The following is a 25,535-nucleotide window of genomic DNA, read 5'->3' on the forward strand; positions in this document are numbered from 1 at the left end:
TATGGCACGGGTTGGGATATGGGAAGGACCAGGCCATGGGTTAGGTTTGGTGAGTTATAGGGCGGGGTCAATACCTATTCAAGGCACTTAAGTTCGGTAGTAAGTTGGTCGTAAAGTTCTTAGCGCAGGTAAAACTTGGAGTGAAGTACAAGTGGTTTCTAAAGCGTTTCTGGAATGCAGCCCCCCCCCCTCCCCGCAGAGAGCAGATTCGCTCTCACTGTAGTGTCTGGCACCTAGTAGGTGCTCAATAAACGTTTGTTGATTGAACGAATGGCCGTATTCCAAGTGTGAATTTCCTGTGTAAATCATCTACCCCGAAAGCTTATTGCATAACGGCATCACCCAGCACCGAAGTTGATGCATAATATGCGGTGAACAAGTTGTGCTTTTCTTTCCCATTAACTGCACACCCAGTCCCTCCGACCTGTAGCGACCGACAAGGAGTTTCTTTCTCTTTGGTCTTCTCCCTCTCCCTTCGTGCCCACGCCCGTTCCACCCAGACCCCACTGGGTCCTGGGAGGGCCGGTGGGGGAGCACAGCCTGGGGTGGAAGGGGGCGCCGGCTGGCGGCTCACACGGAGCCAGTCTCCCCGGTTACGTAAGGCGCGAGTCCCGCGCGGCCGGCCGGGGCGCAGAGTGGGGGCGGGCGGAGGTGGAGCCGCCCAGCGGGATCCGGGCTGGCGGCGGCTCCGCGGGCGGCGCGAGGCTCCAGAGCCGAGGTGTGGGTTTAGGTGACTGCTCTTTGCAGACCCGCAGCGCTCGGGCTCCCCGCGGGCCCCGCGGCCGGGGGCGCATCCCGGCAGCCCTGGGCGGGGGTGGGCGCTGGGCCCCCCGCCCGCTCGCTCCGCCCAACGGGTCCGCACGGGCGGCCAGCAGCTGCGGTTCTGCGCACCCCGAGGATGTGACAGCCGCGGGGGAGGGGCCGGGGCGCGGACCGCATGCTGCCCACGTGCGGGGGGCCTGGGCAGGGCTCCGCCTGGGCACCTGGGCAGGGCCTCCCCCCCTCTGCGGGCCGGGCGCGGGGCGGTGGGTCGTGCGCTCCGGCCTGCCCCCTTTCCCGGCTTTCTGGGCGGGGGCTAGCGTGGGGGTGTCCCCACCCCCGAGTCCCCTCCCCAAGCCGCCGCCGGAGCCCGACCGAGGCGGGGCGGGTGGCGGAGCTGGGCCCGGGGGGCGGAGGGCGCGCCGAGGCGCGGCCCTGGGGGCGTGGCGGGGGGCGCGGAGGCCGGCGAGGGCGGGGAGGTGTCGCGCGGCCCGCCTAAGGGGAGGGCTGGTCTCCAGAGGCTCTCGTTCCCGCTGCAGGTTGGCCGCCGCGTCCACACGCCGGCCAGGGCGCGAGCGGCGCGGAGAGGAGAAACTAAGTTCCCAGCGCTCGGGGCTCCCTGCCGTCCCGCGGTCCGGTGGGTCGCCTCCCTCGGCGCGCTGGCCATGGCTTCCAAACTCCTGCGCGCGGTCATCCTCGGGCCACCCGGCTCCGGAAAGGGCACCGTGTCCCAGAGGATCGCCCAGAACTTCGGCCTCCAGCATCTCTCCAGCGGCCACTTCTTGCGGGAGAACATCAAGGCGCACACGGGTGAGGGGCTGGGGCACGAGGCGCAGGGGCTCGGGTCAGGTGGCCAAGGGACAGGGCCGGAGGGGCACTGGCTCCGGCGGCCCCGGGGCCCCCTTGCCCCGCCCGCGTGCCGTCGCGCCGGCACGTACGTGACAGCGCGCATGCAGCCGGCGGCGGGCGGGCGGTCCGCGGCCGGGTGGCTTAACCGCGCCGCCAGGAGGAGGCCGAGGCTTGCCGGAGGACGGTGGGAGGCGCCCTGCTTCTCGCTCCCCGCCACTCGGCTGGGAAGCCGGTGGCCGCGCAGCGGAGGGAGGGAGAAGCCGGCAACTGACAACCCCAAGCTTTCCGGTACCGTGTCGCCCTAAGGCAGAGCCGCCCGCGGCCCCGGGGCTCCTCCGGTCCCCGAGTCCCTGGGGAACGCGGTGCCCTCTGCCGTCGCCGAGCCCGGGAGGCCGTGCGCCCGCCACCTGTGGGAGCCCGCGGGCCGCGCACGGGGCCAACCTGTGGCGCTGCGGGCTTCGAGCCGCGGCTTCGGCCTCGCGACCCGAGCACCGGGCAGCTCTGAAAGGCCTGCCTTGTTTGCTGCCACCCTGCAAGGTAAACTTAGCACCAACTCCCCCTTCGCCCCAAGCCAGGGCCTGGCCCTTAGAGCCTGTTAGACTCCAGATCAATGGCATTTGGAATCCAGTCTGGTGAAGTTGGGGACCTAGTTCTCCTGATCTCAGCCTGAGCGTGTTCTCCCAGGCCACCTTCACGCCCGTTCTTGATGAATTGGCATCAAAAGGTGAAAGGTCGAGGCTGGCGGTGCTGCGGCTAGTTAGAGTCACTCTGACCCTTCTGGGCTGCGGATGCTCATCGCGAACCACTCCTTATGCAACCTGGATATTGCAAACGGGATGCCGTAATATAGCTAATGTTCTCACGGGTGTCCTAGGTGATTATTGCCCACGACGGGCTAATTATCCAGGGTTCGTCAGTTCAGAAGCCCAAACTAGTTTGAAGAGGTGGGCGGAGAATATGCTAGAAAACAAGAGAAGCTGAAAAGCAAGACATGAAGGATCTTAAAGGCAGAGCGTTAGTCTAAAAGAGCAAGCTTATATCTTGGTTTCCAAGACTCGAATCTCTCGGAAAGGAAGAGTTATGTGCAGTACATTATACCTGGCACTTTTATCTTGTTACTTCATCTTCATATCACTTTTATAAGCATTTTATTTCCTCAGTGTCGAGGGAGGGAAAACTAAGCTTTCAGCCTCATGGTTTTGTGTGTATGTCTGGCTTCCCCAACAGAAGCAGCATGGAGACAGGCAAGGGAAGAGCTTCTTCCTAGTCTCCGGACTGGACCTGGAGCGCAGGACTTTCTTTACACATGTGTTCTGGGCTTGGTGTGGCCCTGTTTATGTTTGGAGAAATGTGATGGGAAGTGGCTTTTCCCTGCACTTTCTTAGAGGGTTTGAAAACTTTCCACTTGTTTTCCCAGTTCTCATTTTTTTTTTCATTCTAACTTTCCCCCCTTTCCCAATTTAGTTTCCCCTTTCTTTGAAAGGGCTTCATTTCCCCTCCAGTGCTTCCTTCTGGAGAGAGAAATGACCCTGAAATGTTAACATCAGCTCTTTGTTGGGGCGCAAGTCATTTTTTCATGAGCCAGTTTATCCTGGAGAGGAGAATAAGGTTTCCGAAGTAGTTTGTTGTCATGCATCTGGGGGCAGGGCGGTTCTCAGATTCTTTTTATCTCTCAGAAGGTCTAAGTCAGAATGTCACAGTTGATTACATGATAAATGAGCAAACATTCTGCAGTATTTATCTGTAACCTGCTATTTGCTTTTTGCTAATTTTCTGGTGGAGAAGCACAACGCCCCTGGTGTGTCCTGATTTTGACTGGCACCCTTTGAGTCAGGTTTGAAAGAGATGGAGAAGCAGAGAAGTAGCAGTAGCCCAGGAACTAGAACCGTCATATGAATTGGAACTGGAACGGCGCCCAAGCCATCTGCTCCAGCCTGGATGGCCTACAGTCTTCAGGCCATTTGGCTCTTTTCGGGCAGCCTTTGCATGCCCCGCTGCCTGGGGCAAAGTGGCTTTTCGAGGGAAGGGTCACTGAGCTGTCGCAACTTCTGGGAAATCTTCCTTCACTTGCCATGGTAGAATCCAGCCCTTCCGTGGCTTTTTGACTCTTGCTGATGTCACCTACAGCTAAAACGCATCACAGTGACTATAATTCATTCCACGCCTGTCATGTAGCAGATCGCCCTGCTGGGGCTATCTTAGTGTTCAGGGCAGTTCTCCTCCGCTGTGGCTACGTCTCACTGAGGCTCAGGACAGGGATCTGGCCGAATAGCTGATGCATACAAGGAGTTGGACAAGCTCCAGTGGAAGACCCGTGGGTCCAGAATTTGGCAGATCTCTTCCTTCCCAAGGAGTCGAACAGCTTCGGGAGGTAGAGCCTATTCTGCTTACATAGCTGGGATTTAGGGTGAGAGTTTGTATTTAATACAGGCCTGAGATGAACCTCAGTATTGCTGTCACCCCATTGGCCCGTGTAGGCCGCCTGGAGCAGTGCAGGCTGAGGCTTATCAAACAGAGTAGTTGATGACCCACCCCCAATCTTTCAGATCTTGGCTCGAAGTCTCTGGTGTACTGCACGAGTAAATAGAAGTTCTCTGACTGCCAGGAGTTGTGTGCTAGACTCTGGAAAGCAGGCCGTTTTCTCTGTGTGCGCGTGCGTGCGCATGAGCGTGAGCGTGTGCCTGTGTGTGTATGTCAGCGCTCACATATGCACGGCTGACCTCACTAGATCCCACGGGGAATTCTTATCTGTAGTGCTAGCTTTTCTTTGGGGACTGAAACCTTCCTTGGAAGGAGATGAGAGCTCTGTTTTAAGAAGGTTGACAAATAGGTATTTTGAAAAATCACATTCTGCGCGGCGTCTACTATCTCAAGTGTAGGAAAGTTGGCAAGTTTCCACTTGGCAGCATCCTGGATTTGATGGAGAGAAAAGCCGCTCAAGAGCAAACCTGTTTCTGTTCTTAATTAATATTAAGTGCAGCTCCCGGTGGAGTTTTCCAGATGGGACTAGCATTTCAAATCATACGGTGGCCTCAGCTTTTCGCTGAGGTGACCTAGTTCGGAGGGCTTAGGGTTGATTTTTTTTTTTTTTTGTACACAGTAAATATAAATGTGTATCTTAGGCAAAACAGGATTGCAGGACTGAGATTCTTTTAGAGAGATTTGAGAATTCAACCATGGATCTACCCACTGTAAGTAGCTGGGCTTAGTGTAGCTTCTAGCCCTCGGGGCTAGGGCTGGCCTGGGCTGCTAATTTAAAGGCCAGGATTCACCAGCCCCCCCAGGGGAGGAAGATGAGGCTTCTGCTCCGGGAATTTGCTGCAGCCAAACACCCACAGGGGCAATTCTATCTGTCCTGCCTAGGGAGGGGGGTGTACTAAGTGGCAATGAGTTTGGAATTTGAGCCCTGGCAGTGCAGTCTAGTGAGCCTCTGCTCATCTAAAAGCTGGTGGTTTACCTCCATTAGCTGCTACTCGGGGTCACTGTGAGTCAGAATCGCCTTGGACAGAGTGGGTGGGTTCGTCTAGGTCAGTGTAGGGCAGCGGTTCTCAATCTTCCTAATGCCGCGACCCTTTAATACAGTTCCTCATGTTGTGGTGACCCCCCACCCCCAACCATAAAATTATTTTTGTTGCTACTTCATATCTAATTTTGCTACTGCTATGAATCGGGGAACCCCTGTGAAAGGGTCGTTCGACCCCCAACAGGTCACGTCCCACAGGTTGAGAACTGCTGGTATAGGAACTTTGCATATTGCAAAGGTTCTGTTAATTTTTCTAGCCTGGTGAGACTGCCCAACTCGGACAGGGTTTGGAACCTCTGTCCCGTTGGCAGCTTCATTGACTTCTATTTTTTTTTTCTGGCACATTTGTCTGAAGGTTTTATATGTATCTCACAAAGCCTAATTGGTTTCATGCTTTATTTTATTGATGCTGTGGGGAATACAGGAGCCCCAATGGCATAGTGCCTGTGCACTTGGCTACTAACTGCAAGGTCAGCAGTTCAAAACCACCAGATACTCCTTGGGAGAAAGATGGGGCTTTCTACTTCCCTAGAGAGTTACATTCTTGTCATACTTTAACTGCCAAAATAAATCAGAGTCATGGACTTCCACATAATTCTAGCCTCCATCCAGGAACAATTAGTTCTTTTAAAAATTTTAAATTTTATTTTATTGGTGATTTTTACAGGTCTTATCACAATCCATACATCTATCCATTTTGTCCAACACATCTGTACATATGTTGTCATCTTTTCCAAAACATGTTCTTTCTACTTGGGCTCCTAATACCAGCTCCTCACTTAACTCCTTCCTACCCCTTGTTCCCTTGATAATTTATATATATATTTTTTTTCATGTCTTACACCTACTGCTGTTTTATTTCACCCATTTTTTCTGCTCTCCATCCCCCTGGGATAGGGCCTACACGTTGATCATTGTGGTCAATTCGCTCTTACTGCCCCCTCCCCCTTACCTTCCTAGTATCACTGCTCCCCTTATTGGTCCTGAGGGGTTTTTCTGTTCTGGATTCCCTGTATTTCGAGCTATTTTGAACAATTAGTTTTTATAACAGGATCCTGCTCAAGACTCGAGATAACCGAAGATAAGGGTGCAACAGCAAAGTGGGGAAGAAAGCAGATGGTGCCTGGCTATCATTCGAAATAATGTCTGGGATGTGAAAAGCTTGTATTTAAAATAAGCAGCCATCTAAATGAGGCATCACTTAAATTCACATCAACCCGTGTGATTCAAAGATGATGATAATAAAATCCGAATACATCAGAGCTTAAATTGTGAAATCCAATTTGTAGAGAGCTGCGGAGGACAGTGGGAGCCCAAAACCCATCTGCAGAGCATCTAATGAGATTAACCCTCTGGCAGGCAGCTCCCCTTTAGTCCCCGGCGAATGCCTTGAACAACTTTACTCTGGACGTAGGTTATTGTAAGCTTGACTATGGTGGATTGAACCATGGTATTATATGATGCTTGGTCAGTTGACCTCCATCTTGACCCAACCTAAAATTGTTCTAGGCTCAACTATTTCTCACTTGTTCCACGACAGAAGGGATCTGGGGAGCAAACAATGAATGCAGGAGGTGGGAAGGAACATTATAACTGATTGTGATGATGTACATACAACTCTTTAAAAAGCAATTTAACTATGGAAGTGTATGATATGTGAATACTACAAACGAAATCAAACTTGATCTATTGTTACCGTGGGTGAAGGAGGAGTTTTTGCTTAGGGGGCATTCAGTTTATGTTAACGGTGGTGGAATGAATTCGAAAAGGATATCAATAATGGTTGACAACCTGAAGAGTAAAATAAGGTGTACTTCTATTGCTTCAGGTATTGCTTCAGGTAGAAATTTCATACTAAGCTATTGTGCAAGAAGACTAGGTGATAATTTTGGTTTTAAGGTTTACAGGTCATCTCGATAACAGTATTGGGAGTTTACCAACCTTCATGACTCCAAAAAGTCAGGAGACCATGATAATTTGAAATTCTGTTCTGCATGTACATGTGGCTCTGAAATTCTGTTCTGTATGTACATGTGGCTCTGAAATAAAATTGAAGAGTTTTAAAGGATATTATTCAGGTCATAGTGATTTCATTTGTTGTAAAAATATCTTTATGACTCTCAAATAATTTTCAAATTATTGTGAGAGACAGGATTGTGTCTTCTATCTCAAGTTTGGCAGCCCCTGCTCTCGGCACGCAGAGAGCAATTGCTGTTCCTGGGATGGCGACTACAGACTTTCAAGACTCCAGGTGGTGCATCAAATTCTAGGAGATGGACTTGAAAGTTAGGAGATCCGTTGTGGGGTACCACCCCCACGATCGAATGGGTCCAAGGAGCGGTTGTACAATTGAGGGGTAAAATTAATGAGACAACAGAGAAGATTAAAACATGCAATTGCTCATCTCATGGACAGCCATGACTTTAGCAGCCAGGTCTGCGCAGAGAGAGAGAGAGACTATATTTCCAACCAACCAAGGCTTATCTACAGGTAACCACATGCGGAACAGGAAGGGGTTGTACAATAGGCATTTGAGCGACAGGACGGGGACAAGCTGGGGGTAGACACTCAATAGGAAGGGGAGGCACTAGGCATACATGTGACAGGGAGTTATACACAAAGCGAGATGGGTGGGCTAATCTTGGTCGTCCCTGAGTTGGCTTGCCTTACAGTAGTGTCATGGGAACCATCCATTCTCCTTGGCCTCTACTGAGGGTGGGACAGACTATAGGGTCTGATGGCTTAATCAGATCACCTTTAATCAGTTGCCCTCCAAGTATAGAGTCAGCCCATTAGGTTTGGCATATATAATGGGGGGGAGGGGGACAGGGTCATCCTGGGGAATACCTTCTGTTTCCCAGTCAATTAATTTGATGTCCCATGAAACTATGACCCTAATCCCCTAAAAGGAACCTCAGCAGATACGCTTGTTGTTGTAATAAACACATAGTCAAAAACTTATATCATTTAAACTTTACAGGTCTCCTGCTTGATTGTTGAATAAAGCATTCCTTGACATTAAGTCTGCTTAGTCACATGCATGTCTGAATCTTAACATTCATCCACTGTGATAATTTTTCCCCCATCAATTTCTAGTCACCAAAATTCCTGTTAAAATTTGAAAGGTTACCAGATTTTTGGTGTTTAATAATGATCTTTTTTTAAATGTAGTCTTTCTGATCAATGAAACGATGAAAACAAGAGTAAAAACTATTCGCATCATCTGTATAATTTGCAATGTTAATAGATGCTTTCTTTTTTATTTATTTATTTTTATTTTTTGAGTGAGTGAGTGAGTGAGTGAGTGAGTGTGAGTGAGTCAGTGGGTCAGTGACTGAGTGAGTGAGAGAGTGAGTGAGTGAGTGAGTCTGTTTTCTTTTTTATATGAGGGTAAGTCAAACTATTGATTCAAAATGAGGCTGCTATTAGGTGCTTTTGTGGCTTGATGTACAACAGAATGAAATACTGCCTGGTCCTGGGCCATCCACAGGACTTTGAGTATTTTCACCAGCATTATAATTCAAATGCATCAATTCTTTGGTCTTCCAACTTTCACATACTATGTTGCCATTGAAAATGCCATGGCTTATGTCAGTCACACCTTACCTCAAAGTAACATCGTTTTCTATACTTGTAAGGAGGTCTTGTGCAGCAGATTCACCCAGTGCGATGCATTGCTTGGTGCTTTCATGAGCATTGATTATGGATCCAAGCAAGATCAAATCCTTGACAGTTTCTATCGGTCCCATTTATCATGATTACGGATTGGTCCAGTTGTGCCGACTTTGGTATTCTTGTCACTGAGCTGCCATTCATACTGCAGGCTGCAATCCTTGATCTTCATCAGCAAGTGCTTCAGATTCTTGCTTTCAGCAAGCAGGGTTGTATTATCTGTATCTCGAGTTGTTAATTGTACTTCCTCCAACCCCGATGCTGCATTCTCATTTAATCCAGCTTCTCTGAATATTTGCTTAGCATACAGGTTGAATAAATATGACGAGAGGATGAACGCTAGCATGCACCGTTCATGATTTTCCCTTTTTCTGTTCTCACGACTGCCCCTTGTTCCATATACAAGTTCCACATGAGCGCTATTAAGTGTTCTGGAATTCTGGTTCTTCTCATTCTTTTCAAGGCGTCCCAGAGTTTGTTTAAACCACACAGTTGAATGCCTTAGCCATTGAAACACAGGTAAACATCCTTATTTGCCCCAAAGTCTGATACCAACAATGCTCTAAATCCTCTGCTGAATCTGGCCTTTACCTGCGGCAGTTCTTTGTTAATGTACTCCTGCAACCAACATTGGATGAAATTAAGCAAAATTTTACCTGCTGTGACATTAATGGCATTGTTTGATAATTTAGCATTTCATTGGGTCGACTTTCTTTGGAATAGGGGCAAATAAAGATTTTCCTAGTCTGTTGGACAAGTAGCTGCCTTCCAAATTTCTTGGCATAGACAAGTAAGTGCGTCCTGAGCTTTATCACCTCGCGAGACATTTGAATTGGTATTCCGCCCATTCCTGGAGCCTTGTTTTGGCTGATGTTTTCAGTGTAGCATGAACTTATTCCTTCAGTGCCATAGATTCTTGCTCCTATGCTACCACTTGAAATGCTTGAGGGTTGATTAGCTCTTTTCAACTTATAATTTATTAAAGTATAGGAAGCTCTAAACAAATGTCAAATGGTAAAGTTATTGCTTCACCACATATCCTTCATGTGGAACTTTGCTTTTCCTGATGGCAGTGTTTCTTCCATCTTTCTTACCTTACCCCCCCAAAATTCGCTTTTCAATTCATAAGTAAAATTAATATTGCTGCTAGAGTTACAGTTCTTATATGCTCAGGTTTATTATGAAGAAAATGTGCCCAAACATCTCTCTGCAATTATTTGGTTTCTATGGAAAGATTCTCTTAGTAATACACTATCTTAATCTCCATAGGGTGCTTTAATTAAAAACAGATACTAAAAAAGTGTGCAGATGAGCTATCTTAATGGGCTGACTGATCTTTCCATCAGTCCTTTTAATGAACATAGGCGGTAATGAGGACAGTTGCATGGAATGAATTATAACTGGAAACGAGTTGGATTTACTACAATACAGTTGATAAAGCGAGAGCTAATCAAAGCAGTGGCATTGGGAGGTTATGGAAACTTTAAGGTCTCTGGGGTAATCTGTACCACAAAGTGTCACTGTACCCTAAAAGAGCTGGTCAACATTCAACCAGTTTACAAGGTAGCATATGACCAAGAACCTATGGTATTGAGGGAGCCGTTCAAGCTGCAATGAAGGCATTAGGTAAAAACCAGACTCTGAAAATTGATGGAATGCGAATCAAAAAGTTTTCAACATGCTGATAAAGTACTGGAAGCACTTACTGGTCTATATCAAGAAATGTGGAAGGAGGCGACTGGGCCAACTGACTGAAAGAGATCTGGATTTGTGCCCTTTCCAAAAATAGTTAACCCAACAGGATGCCCAATAGTTTTGATATCACATGCAAGTAAAATTTGCTGAAGATTCAAACACAGTTGCAGTAGGACATTAATGGAGCCGCCAGAGGATTCAGAAGAGGATGTGGAATGGAAAATCACTATTGACGTTAGATGGGTCTTGGCTGAAAGCAGAAAATACTAGAAAGATAGTTGTATTTTATTGACTATGCAGAGGTATTTGACTATGTCCTAACATACTATGGAAACATCGGGAAGATTGTCGGTCTGCAAACACATTGGTCTCAGGTGGAACTTGTATATGGACCACGAAGCAACTGTTCAAACAAAACAAAGGCGCACTGCCTAGCTTAAACTAAAAAAAGTGTCCATCCAGGTTGCATCCTTTCACCATACTTATTTAATCTGTATGTTGACCAGAGAACTTGAGAAGGTACAATGGGAGGGAGAACACAGCATCAGGATTAGCGGAAGGCTTAGTAACAGCCTGCGATACATAGACACAACCTTGCTTTCTGAAAGTGAGGAGGACTCGGAAAACTTGCCAAGGAAAACCATGGATTTCAACCTTACAGTATGAATTACAATCCAGTTAGAAAAGAAGACCAAAGTCTTCCCAATTGGACCAGTAGGCTACAGGATACAAGGAAAAAACAGAAATTGTCAAGGGTTTCCTCTTGCCTTGATCTACAATCTTCTTGGGAGCAGCAGCCAAGTCACGGGGCACTTGGTGTTGGGTAACTGTTTTGCATAGACCTCGTGGACAATGAGCAAGGATGCCACTTTTTGCTTAGCCAAATTCATGATACTTTCAATAACTTCATGTGAATCTAACAGCTGGAATTGAATAAGGAATACCTAAGAAATGATGCACTGGAATTATGGGGCTGGTAAAGAATATTGTGCACACCACAGATTTCTCAAACAAACTAATCTGTCTTGGAAAAAGTACTGTCAGATTGCCCCCTTATAATTGAGGAAGATGAGACTTCATCTCAGGTACTTTAGAAAGGCATCTTGCTTTCTGAAGTAGAGGGTCAACCAAGAAGTGGAAAACCCTCTGGGATGGATTGACACCGTGGCTGCAGCGGTGGGCTTGAGCATGACAATTGTGAGGCTGGTGCAGGACTGGGCACGGTCATTATCAGAAGGAAGTGGACACCACCCAACAACCATGTGGGTAATTTTGATTTTTCTCTGGAAGGACACAGGATGATTATGGGTCTTATTAGAAATTTTTCGTAAATTGAAAACTTGCATTGGTGAGAAACATGCATGATTATTTGAGAAATTTTAATTTATTCAGTGGTAGCAGGGCTGTCTTACCAAAATTTTCATTGGGTGACCAATACCCCATCTACCTTACAGGCCTGAGCTGCCTCTTTAAACCTTAGTTTGAACTCAAGGAGCATTTAAAATACAGTTTAGTGTGGTAGTAATTGTACAATTTCCCTCGATATGATTGAATGATTGCACTATTCAGTTGTATGATGTGCCGATAAGCTGTTGGGAGAAATATTAAATAAAATACAATTTGAGTTCCTCTCCTGTGCCAAAGGGACCCTTGGAGTGGTAGTGGGTTTACGTATTGGGTTGCTAACTCCACAGTCAGTAGTTTGAGCCCACTAGCGGCTTCTCAGGAGAAATCCTTTACAGTAAAGATTTACAGCCTTGGAAAACCAAAACCAACGGGGCAGGTCTCCTCTGTCCTATAGGTTAACTGCGTCAGAATCAGTTATATGACGTGAGCTCCATTTGGCATGAGTGGAAGGGTATAGACATCTTCAGGGAAAGATTAGATGGATGGAAGAACTGCCTTCAGAAGCATACAGATCATAATAAAGATATGAGAAACAAGGGCTTCACTCACATTTTGAGGCTTTTGTTCAATAAAGGTTTCTATGATTTTTGTGGTAATATTTTTTTGACTACTTGGACACCACATCAAAACAGCTGTTTAAATGATCCTAAAAAGGGGTGGAAAAAACCTAATTTCGCAACCCCCAAAACAGCAGTTTCAACATCTTCAAGAGACCCATATGATAATTTTAGATCAGTGGTTCTCAACCTGTGGGTCGCGACCCCTGGGGGTGGTGGTGTGTCGAATGACCTTTTCACAGGGGTCACCTAAGACCGTTGGAAAACATCTATTTCCGATGGTCTTTGGAACCAAGACACCACTCCTCTATCCGTCTCCAGGCAGGTCCACCCACATGCCCACAAATGAGTACCTGGAGTGAAGATTGTAACCCATGCTACACATATGCTTCAAGACAAAATTTCATTTATTTGCCATTAGTAATATTTCACAATCTATAATTACGTTTTGCTTTGTGCTTAATCATTATGCTTCAATTATGTTCAATTTGTAACAATGAAAACCCATCCTGCATGTCAGATATTTACATTATGATTCAGAACAGTAGCAAAATTAGTTATGAAGTAGCAATGAGAATAATTTTATGGTTGGGGGTGACCACAACATGAGGAACTATAAATGGGCGTGGGTGGGAGGTGAGGTGGGTAGCCGGGAACACAGAACAACCCCCCACAGGTCAGCTTGTTAGTGTTGGGCTCAGGTAGGATTTGGGGCGGACAACCTTTCTACACAGGCACATTCTTCTGCTGCTTGGGAGGTCCCAGCATGCTGTGTGAAGGTCATGTTGGAGGCCAGGGTGCACAGGAATGCTCCTACCACTCAATAAGTCTGGACAGGCCCTGACTTAGGTTTAGGTTCCCTGGGCTTAGGTTGGACAGTGGGATAACAGGCATATTCCCTTGGTGTACTGGTCAAGTCAGGACTGACTTGGACTATTGGGTGCGGGCTTGGGAATATTCCTCAATCTCTAGGTTGGGTGGAGAGAGGGGTGATGTGATGGTGGCGAGGTGGGATCATGGGAATGCTCCCTTATTAGTGGGCATGTCAGGCCAGGTTCAGATGGGACTCCAGATGGGTGCCGGGCATGGATCGGTACTCCCCTGCTGCTTAGTAGGTCGAGCTGTGCACCGGCAGGTCATTTGGGATTTCTTGTGGACACTGTAGATCTGTTACTGTTCCTTCCTTGCTTTGTTGATGCAGAATCTCTGAAGCGTTCACCTGCCTGCCTGTGCTTTCCCTTCATAGCTCTGATTTATGTCTCAGTCTCTCTATTCTCTTGGTAACTATACCGATGCCTTTCTGTGCTCACCTGGGATTGTTTTGGGCTTTGTCTTAAGAGGGCCAAGCACTGTGGGCGGACTGACAAAGTGCTTCTACTGTCTTTCCTCATTCACTTTCTGTTCAGTCCCACCCCTCCAGTGGCTGTTCGATCTAATTCTTTTACCTTTTCATTTGATGCTCAGGGTTTCAAGACTGATTTTTAAAAAACATTTTATTAGGGACTCATACAACTCTTATCACAATCCATACATATATCAATTGTGTAAAGCACATCTGTGCATTCTTTGTCCTCATCAATTTCAAATCATTTGCTGTCCCCAAGACTGATAACTATCTGTGTCATTTGATTTTTAGAGGGACGGCATGATGCGTTTGACTAAGCCACCATTTTGATCTCTCCCCCGTCGTGCATTTTTTTTAAATTTTAACAATTTATTAGGGGCTCATACAATTCTTATCACAGTTCATACATACCGTCGTGCATTTTTAATAACTCTTTAGCAATCTGTTTTTTCCAGGTTGTGAGAAGAGTTAACTTGGAAGCTACACTTTCTTTGTAAAGTTGTAGACTGTGTATTCACAATGGGTCTGATAGCTCAACTCTGTACCTTCTGTTAGCAAGCCAGATTTTTAAGATGGGCATATAGTGGAGGCATTTGGATCACTGCTATTTTTTTCCCTCCACTTGATGTTTAGTTTTCAGGTTGCCCTTTAAGACGTAGTACAAAGGTCTCATCTGTAGAACTTCGTGAAGTCCAGTTAGGTGGCTACTGTTATACTTTAACAGTCTTGCCTCTAGACCCTGAGCCCTTTGACTAGCTAAATAGCAATGCAAAGTCACCGCTGCTCATCACATTCCCGAGAAGTGAGAGATCAACTATTTCCTGACCTTCAGCACTTTCTTATTGGGCAGCAACTTTCGCCCTGGCACTTTGGAACTCCTATGACTTGGTAATCATAACTAGCCTGTGCAATGGGCCAAGCAAGTGCCCCGTCCTGAATGGCTAATTTATGCATATTCTATCCAGTCCATAAGAAGCCCAGGGGGTCAATGGCTCATCTCTTGGCTGCTAACTTGGTTAGTGGTTGGGACCTGCCAATCATTCCATTGAAGAAGAGTGACAGTTTGCTTTTGTAAAGATTATTGCCCTGGAAACCCAATAGGGCCCTTGCACCCTGTCCTAAAGGGCCATTCACAACTACAGAGCACGCGGTATTCATTTCATGCATAAGCGCCCTCAAGATGGTGAGTAACTTGCTCAAAGTGAAATAGCTAAACAAAGAGGCTGGCACTCATTCACATGTGGAGCTCCCAAGCTAGTTTTAAACTTCCTATTATTTCAGGCTGCCATCCGGGTACACTAATGATTAGTGAAATTGCAACTTCCAGGTCTGTATCAGTCCCTTTTTGGGCAATGGATGGCAAACCAATCATTCCGCCCTATTTCTTTCCAAGTACTCGGGTTCAGTAGTTGTTGTAAGGATGTGGTTTTGAACTGCCGACCATGAGGCTTGCAGGCTACAGTGTAACCACTACACCACCAGGGCTCCATTGATAGCGCGCTAGTGACAGAATAATGCCTGATTCTACTGTTAACTTGATTAGTAATTAGACAAACATTATGCGTGTACTGTATTGGGATTTGTGGAAAGTCATACCTGATCTCTGGCCTCAAGGTATTCCTAGGGCAAGGCCTATAGCCTAGGTTCCAAGTTATGTCCCATGAGGCATGTGTGTGTGCGGACTCTTCATGGTATGGGCAAAAGGCAGAAAGAAGGGCATTGTTTCTCTGCACCTCTCACATTTAATATCACGCGTACCTCTCATCCCTAAAGTCTATCTTCTGTCTCATTAACTCCAGGCTCATCCTCATTTAAAAAAAAATTCTTTAAAAAATTTATTGGGGACTCGTGCAGCTCTTACCACAATCCATCCATCCATTGTATCAAGCACATATGTACATTTGTTGCCATCGTCATTCTCAAAACATTTTCTTTCTGCTTGAGCCCTGGATATCAGCTTCTTATTCTCTCCCCCTCTCTCCTCCCCCTCCCCCCACCGATCTTTTGAGCTACCTGGCCTTTTCTAAATAGCTCTCATTGCTGACCAATTCCTATCATTTGCCTCCCTGTGAAGTAATCTTTGGCTTCAGTTTCATTGACCTTCAGTTATGGTCTCTTGCGGTTTGAATAGTAAATTCACTCATGGCAGTTAAGTTCAACAAATGTTTGGACAGCCTGTTATGTTAAAGCAGGAAGAGAGATATAGGCTATAAGTGACAGACAAACTACTACTGTCTAACACTTATGTCTTATATCCTGCATACATCCTCTGAAGGGGGCGGGAGCCTGGTGAAGAAGAGTGGCTGTGTAGACTGGTTTCGTTGTGCCACTGGAGAAAGCCTCTGAGGAGCTCACATTTTAAGTCGAGCTCTGAATGAGATCAAGAGGCAGCCAGCTGAAGTTTCATGGGCCAAAAGAACAAGGTGTGGAAAGACACATGCTGAAACGAGCTTCTGATGAAGAGAGAAGGCTGATGTGAATGTACCATAGTGGAGAGATGATAGGAAAGGAGGCAAGGAAGGGTGATCGAGGCCTGATCATTTAGATCCTCAAGGAGGGGGCCAGAATTGCAGCTTCATCCTGATTGGATGAGGAAGCCATTGGGAAATTTTTTGGTCTTTGCTTTTTTTGGGGGGTGGTGGTGGTGATTTCTTTTTCCTGCCTATCTTATCTAGATAGACATGCAGAGATGATAATAAGCACAGAAACAAAGCAGAGCAAAACAATAAAAAACCAAACAACAACAACAAAAAACCAACACCATCAAAGAAAGAAAAGCATATAAATAGTTCCAGGTCTGTTGACCTTTATGTGTGTTTTTTGGTCAAGTCTAATGGGGTGTTGCGTGCTGGCCCCAAAGTCTACTTTTGGTATTTATTGCTTTGCTCCCCTTGCTGGTTTGTTGCACACCGTTTGCCCCAGTGTGGCAGGGTCAGATAGGGTACAATTCCTGCACGAGTCTCCAGTGTTGTCCCTCCTAGTGCTATGGGTCAGTGAGGGACATCTTGTTTCATGGTGGGGCCAGCCCTAGGGTTTTCTCTGTGCTTTGGCTGCTCTGAGCAGGAATATCGTCCTCGGGTTTGCTGGGCTGGCATGTGTTCCACACTCTCCTTCCCTCTTCATTTGCTCCCGTGTGCTCTGATCAGACGTGCCCCTCTCCCTGAGCGGTAGCTTCAGTGCTGTCTTCTGTAGTGCATTCTTCTGGGGGTGGGTGGGGGCGGTGTCCACGTAGTTGGGATCATTCCATTCCTCCTTTTCTAACCTTGCCCTTGTGTATGTAATGTAGCAAGTTATTCCTTATGACTCTTTGAGCCATGGTCTTTGTAACTCCCACCCAAACACTTGCGGAATGGAGTGTATGTCCTTTGGCCCTTGAGATGACTTAGTATTGAAGCTGCCAGATTTGCAAGCCCAGAAGCAGTGCGGCCAAAGAAACAGGTGAGAGCACATCAGGGACCAGTGGGATTGCCAGCTCACAGAGTGAAGAGTGCCTTCAAGCAGGAGGTTCATTTGTGGAGTAGGCGGCCTCTGTCACTTCATTGGCTGGAGTTAGTCAGGTGCCCTTGGGGCTGAGGTTTATGGTTTGGGCATGTATCAGCAGTTTTAGATGATCTTTGTAACAATGCCCAAGTAGGGCACAGGCCAGACCAAAGGGCCAGAGAGAGGCTGGCCTGAGGGAATGTCCGAGAAGAAACTGCCCCCACCAGCAAACTATTCTGAACTTGAATTGTAGTCTGTTCATTCCCTGAGTTCTGTGTGGCCATTACAAGGAGTTATCAGAACCAGCAGAGGTATCGGAAGCGCTGTGGGCATGATTGGTGTCAACACTGAAAAGGAAGGTTGGAAGGTAGAAGCAGGTCTGACTCCTGCCTCCAAGAGCTGAAGAGTTTCGATTCTCCTTCCCCCTGTGAAACTGGAGGGGTCAGATATGGTTCTCACGCCCCTTTAATACTGTGTAAATGCCCCCTTCCTTGCTCCCAAATGGTTGTTTATTCAAATAAGTAGGCTCCCCACTAGTGTGATTGTTTCCCTTATAAATCTATAGTTTGGTTGAAAATTGAGCCATGGCCCTGAGTTCATTACCTAAAGAGTAAACGAGGGCATGGTATCAGGGATTCCACCAGTCTCTATCTGACCGATATGCCTGGTATATTTTGTGATTTTAAGTTTTCTTCCCACGCTGTTTAGGACCTTGGCTGGGCACTAGGTAGTTCTGGTTTTAGGCTTGTGGAGATGGATGCGTACACGATCCGTTAGCATCTTCCCCCAGTGCTATAGATAGGTCTTTAGATTTCTTGACAACAAGGCCACATTGATTATGCATCCAAGTACTATGACATCTTCACCGGCTTCAATATTTTCTGCATTTATCATGCTGTTTATTGGTCCAGCTGCGAGGACTCTGGTGTCTTTATGCTGAGGTGTGATCCGTACTGGAGCTTATAGTTTTTGAGCGTCACTAGGAAGTTCATTTTTAGTAAGCAAGGCTGGGTCATTTGCGTGTTGCACATTGTGAGTTGTCCTCCAATCCTGTTGCTATAATTTCTGACATGCAGTCCAATCATTTGAATAATTTGCTTAGCATACAGGTTAAGTCTGGTGAAAGGAGCGAACCCTGACATACACTGTTTCTGATTATAACCACACAATGTCCTTTGTTCTGTTTAAACGGCTGTTTTTTGTTCTAAGTACTGGTTCTACAGGAGCTCAATCACATTTTCTAGAATTCCTGCTCTTTCTAATATTAGCCATCGTTTGCTATGATTTACAGTTGAATGCCTTTGCACTGTCAATAAAGCTCAAGTGAGAACCTTAAACAGGTATTCACTGCTTTCAGCTCAATTCCATCCAACATATGTAATAGGTCCAATTTTATGTCCTCTTCTGAATCTGACTCTACTGAGATAATTGTAATATCATGAAATCCTCCTTTAAAATTATTTAATCATTTAAAATTTTTCTGTGGTAGAAGATAACACAAAAACTAGTGAAACAAAAACCCAAGCCCACTGAGGCCCTCGATAGGGTTGTAGAGACCAACCTTTGGGGAGCAGACCGCTTCGGCTTGTCCCTTGCAGCAGCTGGTGAGTTCGAACTTGCTGACCACTGCAAGTCTAATGTCTGAGCGGTGCAGCCCAGCGTCTAAACACAGCACCACCAGGAACTGTTCACACCGCATCTGACTTGATATCTGGCGTCAAGCTCTCAAGGTTCAGTTATAATATTGTAGCAAGACTCCAGTCCTTTTTATTATTGCTGAACAATATTCCATTGTATGGACATACCATTTGCTGTTTATTTATTCATTGATGGACACTAGGGTTGTGTCCTTGTGTTTTCACATGTTTTTTTAATTCAAAGATCATTTTATTCGGGACTCTTAGAACTCTTGTTCAATCCATACATCGATTGCATCAGGCCTGTCTGTACATATGTTGTCTTCATTCTTTTCTAGACATTGACTTTCTGTTGAGCCCTTGTTGAGCTCTTCCCCCCTCCACCCTCACACCCCTTGATAGATTATAAATTATTATTTTCATATCTCACATCAACCGCTGTGTCCCTTCCCCCATGTTTTCTGTTGTTCTTCCCCCTGGAGAGGGTTGTATGATTATGTGTCAATCATTGTGATCGGTTCCCCCTCTTCCCCTCCCTCTCCTCCCCTTTCCCTTACCTCTGGTGTCATTATCCTGTTCCTGGATTCCATGGGTCATAAGCTCCCATCTCTTATCTGTACCTGTGTACGTGTTCTGATCTAGTCTGAATTATGAAGCAGCCCTGGGGTCATGATAGTTGGGGATGTGGTGCTTGATTGATGCTTTACTGCAGCCTGGTTGACTCATCCCTTCCCTGTGGCCCCTCTATGGGTGGATTGTTCCATTGTCTACAGAAGGGCTTTGGGTCTCTGCTCCAACCCCCATTGTTTTCAACAATGTTTTTGTTTCACATGGAGTTTTAACCACATACCAGGTAGTAAAAAAATGTGAAACTGTTCACAAAAGATTAATAAACACAAGTAAGCCCATGCTTCTGTTGCTTACTAGGTACCCATCCCTGTCAAAGACTGTAAAATGGAAAAGAGGCTTTGATTTTTTTGGGGGGGGGAGGTGCTGTGGGGTTAGACGAGAGACCGATGCCAGCCATACTAGGAAGCAGAATCTTTGGAGTGAAGAAATGTGAAATTGCACATGCAGATTAGTAAGGAAGCCTGTGCTTAATTTTCTTATTGGGGCAATGCAGCACTGGGTATGTGCCAGGCCAGACGACAGTTCTGTGTTCACGAATTAGCAGAAGGGGTAAACTATTTTCTGAAACAGCCGCACCATTTTGCATTCCCACCTGCAACACGGGGGCCCGACTTCTGCACCCTGCCTACAGCTGCTGTTGTCTGTCATCTTTATGCCAGCTGCCCTCGCGAACGTGCAGCCGTAGCTCGTGGTGGCTTTGACCAGCATTTCTCTTGACTGAGGACATTAAGGACGCTTCCGTGTACTTGGCCACTTGTGTGCCTTCTGTAGAGAAACGTGAACTCAAATCCTTTGCTCATTTGAAAGTATTCATTGTTCTTGCCCTTTTTTTTTTTGAGTTGGAAAAGCTCTTCATGTGCTTTGGACAAAAGTTCCTTATTTGCACTCATTATCTATGTTGTCTTTTTACTTTGTCCTTTGTGCAGAACTTTTTATTGTCGAGGAGATCCAGTTTTATCTGCTTTTTTATTTGTCCTTTGTGCTTTTGGTGTCCTCTACAACACTATCTCGCAGTGTTAGGCCATTGGTTTTACACATGGCAATCCTCTGACTCACATTTTGAAAAGATCACTGGGGCTGTTTAGGAAGTGGATTCGAGGTGGCTAAAGTAAAATCTGGGAGAACCGCTAAGAGGTTCTCGTGAGAGAAAGATGGGCAGATTTTAAGCTTATACAAGTGCTTGTTGAGTCAATGGTCCGGTCGCAGTTTCATGCTGATAGCAATGCCCTCTCTCTCCAAGACGTTCCTAAGGTAAAACATACCCAGCGGATTGCGTTAGGCCGCAGATTATACTGCATTCTATTAAAAGGAGTAAAAAACAAGTGTGGAAGAGCAGTGGCGGTAGGTGTGCATATACAAGTATAAATATTTATATTGAGTTCACTTCTGTTTCCCTGAGGTCTAACCTAACCCTGGTTGCGGAGTTCCATCACAGAGTAGAACCGCTCCGTAGGTGTTTTGGCTCTAATCGTAATGGAAGCGGGTCACTAGATCTTTCTTCCAAAGTACCAGTTGGTGGGTTTGAACTGCCATGCATTTGGTTAGTGGTCCAGTAAGTGCAAACTACAGCACTCAGGACATTGTCTAACAAAGTTTTCAGTGTTCGATGATTGTTTCATGTCTGCATGGAAAGAGTCAATGAGATGACTTGTAGGGAAAAAAGCATTGGAACTGGGCCTTTAATGGCTAGTCTTCTCCTGGAGGGATTGGATAGGTACTCCTTATTAAAACTAAGGATATGATTGAAACCTTGCATTTGGAGAGGCTCTTTGAGGTCACATGGAGTTCCAGATTGAGTGAGTTGATAAGGAAGAGCTGTGTGAGGAACCTGTATTTTCCTCAAAACCTTTTAGTGACATTACTGTTGTATTTCATAGCAAAGTTTGGCAGGAAATGAGCACAAGTACGATAGTGTCAAAATAGTTTAGAAGGCAGTAATGGGGAAAAAGGGGATTAGGAGGGGTTGAAAGAGAATGCTGTAACAGGCAGGACTTGCCACGACTTGCTGCATGGAGGTGGTGACCAGGACAGTTGTGGGTGCCCCTCTGAAGCCATTAGCATCAATAATTGGGGAAAGGTGACTCCATAGATGAAGGGGAAGTTCAAGGTTGGAAAAGATGATGCATTTCTGAGTTAGGAATCTCTTGTGTTTAGGATATATTGAGTTTTTGAAGGCTCGGTGGAAAGTTCCAGGTGAAGGACTCTGCGTGGACTCTGATGGTCAGCATACTTTGGGCTCAATTTCTTACTGGTTCTATAGACTTTGGAATGCTAATGAAATTAGCAAAAAAAGAAACCCTCAGAATTATTGGGGTCATCTATGTAACATACTGACCAGTAGGAGGGTTCTATCTAAAGTTTCATTTGCATCTTCTCAGGGAATGTAGGGCTTTGGATGGATGCCTGTGGAATTAGGTAATACAAGAGGCAGGAGTAGGGGCCATGGACCACCCAGAAGAGGTTATGAACACTCAGTGTTTTTTTGTTTTGTTTTTGTTTTAAACGTTTTATTAGGGGCTCATACAACTCTTATCACAGTGCATACATATACATACATCAATTGTATAAAGCACATCTGTACATTCTTTGCCCTAATCATTTTCTTTTTTTTTTTAACAATTTATTGGGACTCATACAATTCTTATCATAGTTCATACATATACATACATCAATTGTATAAAGCACATCTGTACAGTCTTTTCCTAATCATTTTTTTCTCCTCTTTTCTTTTTTTACATTTTATTAGGGACTCATACAACTCTTATCACAATCCATACATATATACATACATCAATTTTTTAAAGCACATCCATACATTCCCTGCCCCAATCATTCTCAAAGCATTTGCTCTCCACTTAAGCCCCTTGCATCAGGTCCTCTTTTTTTTTCCCCTCCCTCCCCTCCCTCAGTGTTTTTTAAATTCCCTATTGATGTGGTATTCTTTCATTTTTTTTGCACTTCTGTTGCATCCAATCTTGTCCAGATTAAAATATCTGCATTAAACTTATATGTGTACCTCTCTTGGAAGACTCCCTGAATCCATAATTGATGTCTTGAAGTGGTATGATGATATTAAGATGAACAATTTACTAAGTTAACCCATTTGACTAGTTGTAGAGATTTCTTCCAGGTCTTTTAGTGTTCTGAGTTATTGATATATGTGATTCGACCTTTTCTTCCAGCCTACTGCTCTGTCTTTTTCATCGCTATGAGCCAAAGCTCTTTTCAATAATAGCCAATGTTTCCACAAGAACCATGAAATATTGATTGCATATACGAGCATACAGTTTCTTAATTGCTAACTATAAATATTGTCTCAGGATATAATTTAGTTTTTCCAAAAAGCAGATTGATTTTTTAAAAAAAACTTCCATTATTTAAGTGTCTTACTTAAAAACCAAAAAATGAGGCTCTAGCTTACAGCAAGAGGAAAATACAAGAAGGCAGTTTCCATTGAGCTTAGGGGTTGCTTCTGTTATCCAGGGTTTTTAGGGACTAAACACTACGCATAACAATGAATCTGTTAAGTTTAATTATTCGTGCCATTTTCTAATGGTTTAGAATTGGAAGGGATTTCAGAAGTCTGTGTTGGGTCCCTTCAGGGGCAGTTGAGGGCCAAGTCTTCTCTGGAGACAGGCCCTTCCACGGCGGGACAGGTCTCTTTGTTTAGAGGTCTCTTTCCTTAGACCCAAATGAAAGAAACTCCTCGAAACTGTCATCCTTAAACCACTTGTCCAACTTCACTCTCAGAGTGTCACATAAAAAGAATTGCTAAGTACCACTTCTCCAATTTAACATCCCCGCCTCCGACCTCCCACAAGAAAAATAGCCCTACTTTCTTCAACAATTCTCAGGATATTGTTTCCAGATTCCATTTTAGCCTGTTTTAAAATTTTTAGTTAAAGAAAATCTTTTTAATCCTGTTGAAGAAGCTTCTGTCACCCTTTCAAATGGTGAGGGGCACACCACACCCCTGGCTGGGGTAAAACCAGTGTAACTGAGGTGGATTTACTCTACGTATTTTGCTCTCATAATTATTGCTATTTGGCGAGGATACCTGAATAATGCCCTGCAAACAACCGTTTGGATTACGAAATCTTCCTGAGACTTGCTTTTACTGGTAGCTTGCTTTACCGAGAGCTTGATCAGGCTCTTTGACGGTCTGCCCCTTAACTGGAAGGCTGGCAGTTTGAGTCCACCCAGCAGCTCTTCAGGAGCAAGACCTGGAAATCTTACTCCTGCAAAGATTACAGCCACGAAATCCGTAGGCCCTTTTCTTCCCTCCATGGAATAGAACTGAGAGCACCCAACAGCCACCACAACCAGTGTCGACGCATGGCCTAGGTGTAGTCTTGCCTTTTGCGGCTGTGGAAAAGCTGCCCCCACCCCCGGCTTCTGCGAGGTAGTATAATTGTAGACTCTAGAGCTTGCAGCAAGACACATTAGAGAAGTATGGAGAACGTGGCGGAATTCATGTAGTCTTTGAGCTTAAATATTACAGGACATTGATCAGTGCATAACAGCTGAACTTATCTCTGTGAATCCTAGAGTTTATTTGGATTATTTCCCACATATTTGTATTTTCTAAGATCCAGGACTACATTTTGTGCTACATGCTCCAGGGGTCGATGAATGGTTGTCTTTAAGAGGGTGGACTCTAGAGCCAGATAGCTGGGTTTGGAATCTGACTGGGCCACCCGAGCTCTGTGACCTTGATTGAGTAAGGCAGACAACTTCATTTATAAATGGGAGCAGTGGGCTTCTGCGTGAGCATATTTCCAAGGTGAAAGGAGCACTGGTGGTGTAGTGGTTGTGCCCGGAGCTGCAACCCACCAGGTTAACAGTGTGAAACCACCAGCCACACCTCCGTGAAAGTCTACTCCCGCATAAACTTGAGTCTTGGGAACCCACACGGGGCAGTTCTACCCTGTCCTACAGCAGTGGTTCTCCACCTTCCTCATGCCGCGACCCTTTCATACAGTTCCTCATGGTGTGGGGAACCCCCCAATCATAAAATTATTTTCGTTGCTACTTCATAACTGTAATTTTGCTAATGTTACAACTTGGGCGACCTGTGTGAAAGGGTCGTTCGACCCCCAAAGGGGTCGACACCCACAGGTTGAGAACGGCTGCTCGAGAGTCACTATGAGTCAGCACAGTCTTCCTCAATGTGTTGTCTTAAGCAAATTAATAGGTATTGTTGGACTGAAGCTGAAGGACTGGAGTGGGAGATTTAAATATTTGCCAAAGACACGTAGTCAAGATAAATATTTTAATGCATTAAAATGAACAAAATGTTAAATATTGGCCAGCTGTGAAAAGAGGAGGATTAGGGTGAGAGTCATGAGCGGAAGCTGTGTACCTGAGCATCTGTCATTGTACACAACTCCAGCACTTCACCGGGACCTTTTGCCTCCAGTTGTTCTTCTAAGAGTTTGTATTAAAGCCCACGTCTCGATTCCCTTGCTTTTTGTTTTGTTTGGGTACCCTCTTGGTTATTTTTGCTGGAGGCGATTGCCTCAGTAACCTCAGCCTAGACTTGAACAGAGCTGGACAGAGTTGAATTGCCCCTGTGGGTTTCCAAGACTAACCATTTATGGGAGTAGAAAGCCACGCTGTTCGACCTAAACTGTGATAGAGGGGGTTTTATATGTGTGTGTGTGTGTGTGTGTTTAGGATAGGTATTTTGGTTAGGCTGTTTAAGAGTACCAACCTAAATCTTAAAACCAAGAACAGCTTTAGAATGTATTTAGAGGATGTATTCTGCCATGTCTTCTATTAAAGGTATTTCAAATGTCGTGTTTCAAAAGCCAGTGGGTCTCAAACCCCAGAAAGTAAACAGGAGTGCACTTAACTGATGTCTGGAAGAACCTCACCAAGGCAGCGCCCAGATGGACACACGGAGGGAGGGTGCGAGAGCCACGGATGGTGGATGAGCCTTCGCTGGAACTATGCTTAAGTGGCGGGAGATGAGCTCTGCC

At 45.7% G+C, this 25,535-nt stretch overlaps 1 protein-coding gene across 2 annotated transcripts in view; it reads left to right on the plus strand.

The window, feature by feature from the left end:
- Positions 1 to 700: 700 nt before the first annotated feature.
- AK4 (adenylate kinase 4) overlaps positions 701 to 25,535 on the plus strand; it is an 83,367-nt gene continuing 58,532 nt past the window's right edge. Inside the window, exons 1-2 of one of the 2 annotated variants that reach the window (XM_075557185.1) lie at positions 701 to 718; positions 1,299 to 1,569. In XM_075557185.1, coding sequence (XP_075413300.1) covers positions 1,425 to 1,569 — 145 coding nt within the window. In that variant the 5' untranslated portion in view covers positions 701 to 718; positions 1,299 to 1,424. Of the gene's footprint in view, positions 719 to 1,298; positions 1,570 to 1,822; positions 2,146 to 25,535 lie in introns of those variants that run through there. The other variant, XM_075557180.1, reaches the window with a different exon arrangement.

The sequence above is a fragment of the Tenrec ecaudatus genome, chromosome 1, assembly GCF_050624435.1.
Source record: "Tenrec ecaudatus isolate mTenEca1 chromosome 1, mTenEca1.hap1, whole genome shotgun sequence".
In the NCBI taxonomy this organism is placed as follows: Eukaryota; Metazoa; Chordata; class Mammalia; order Afrosoricida; family Tenrecidae; genus Tenrec; species Tenrec ecaudatus.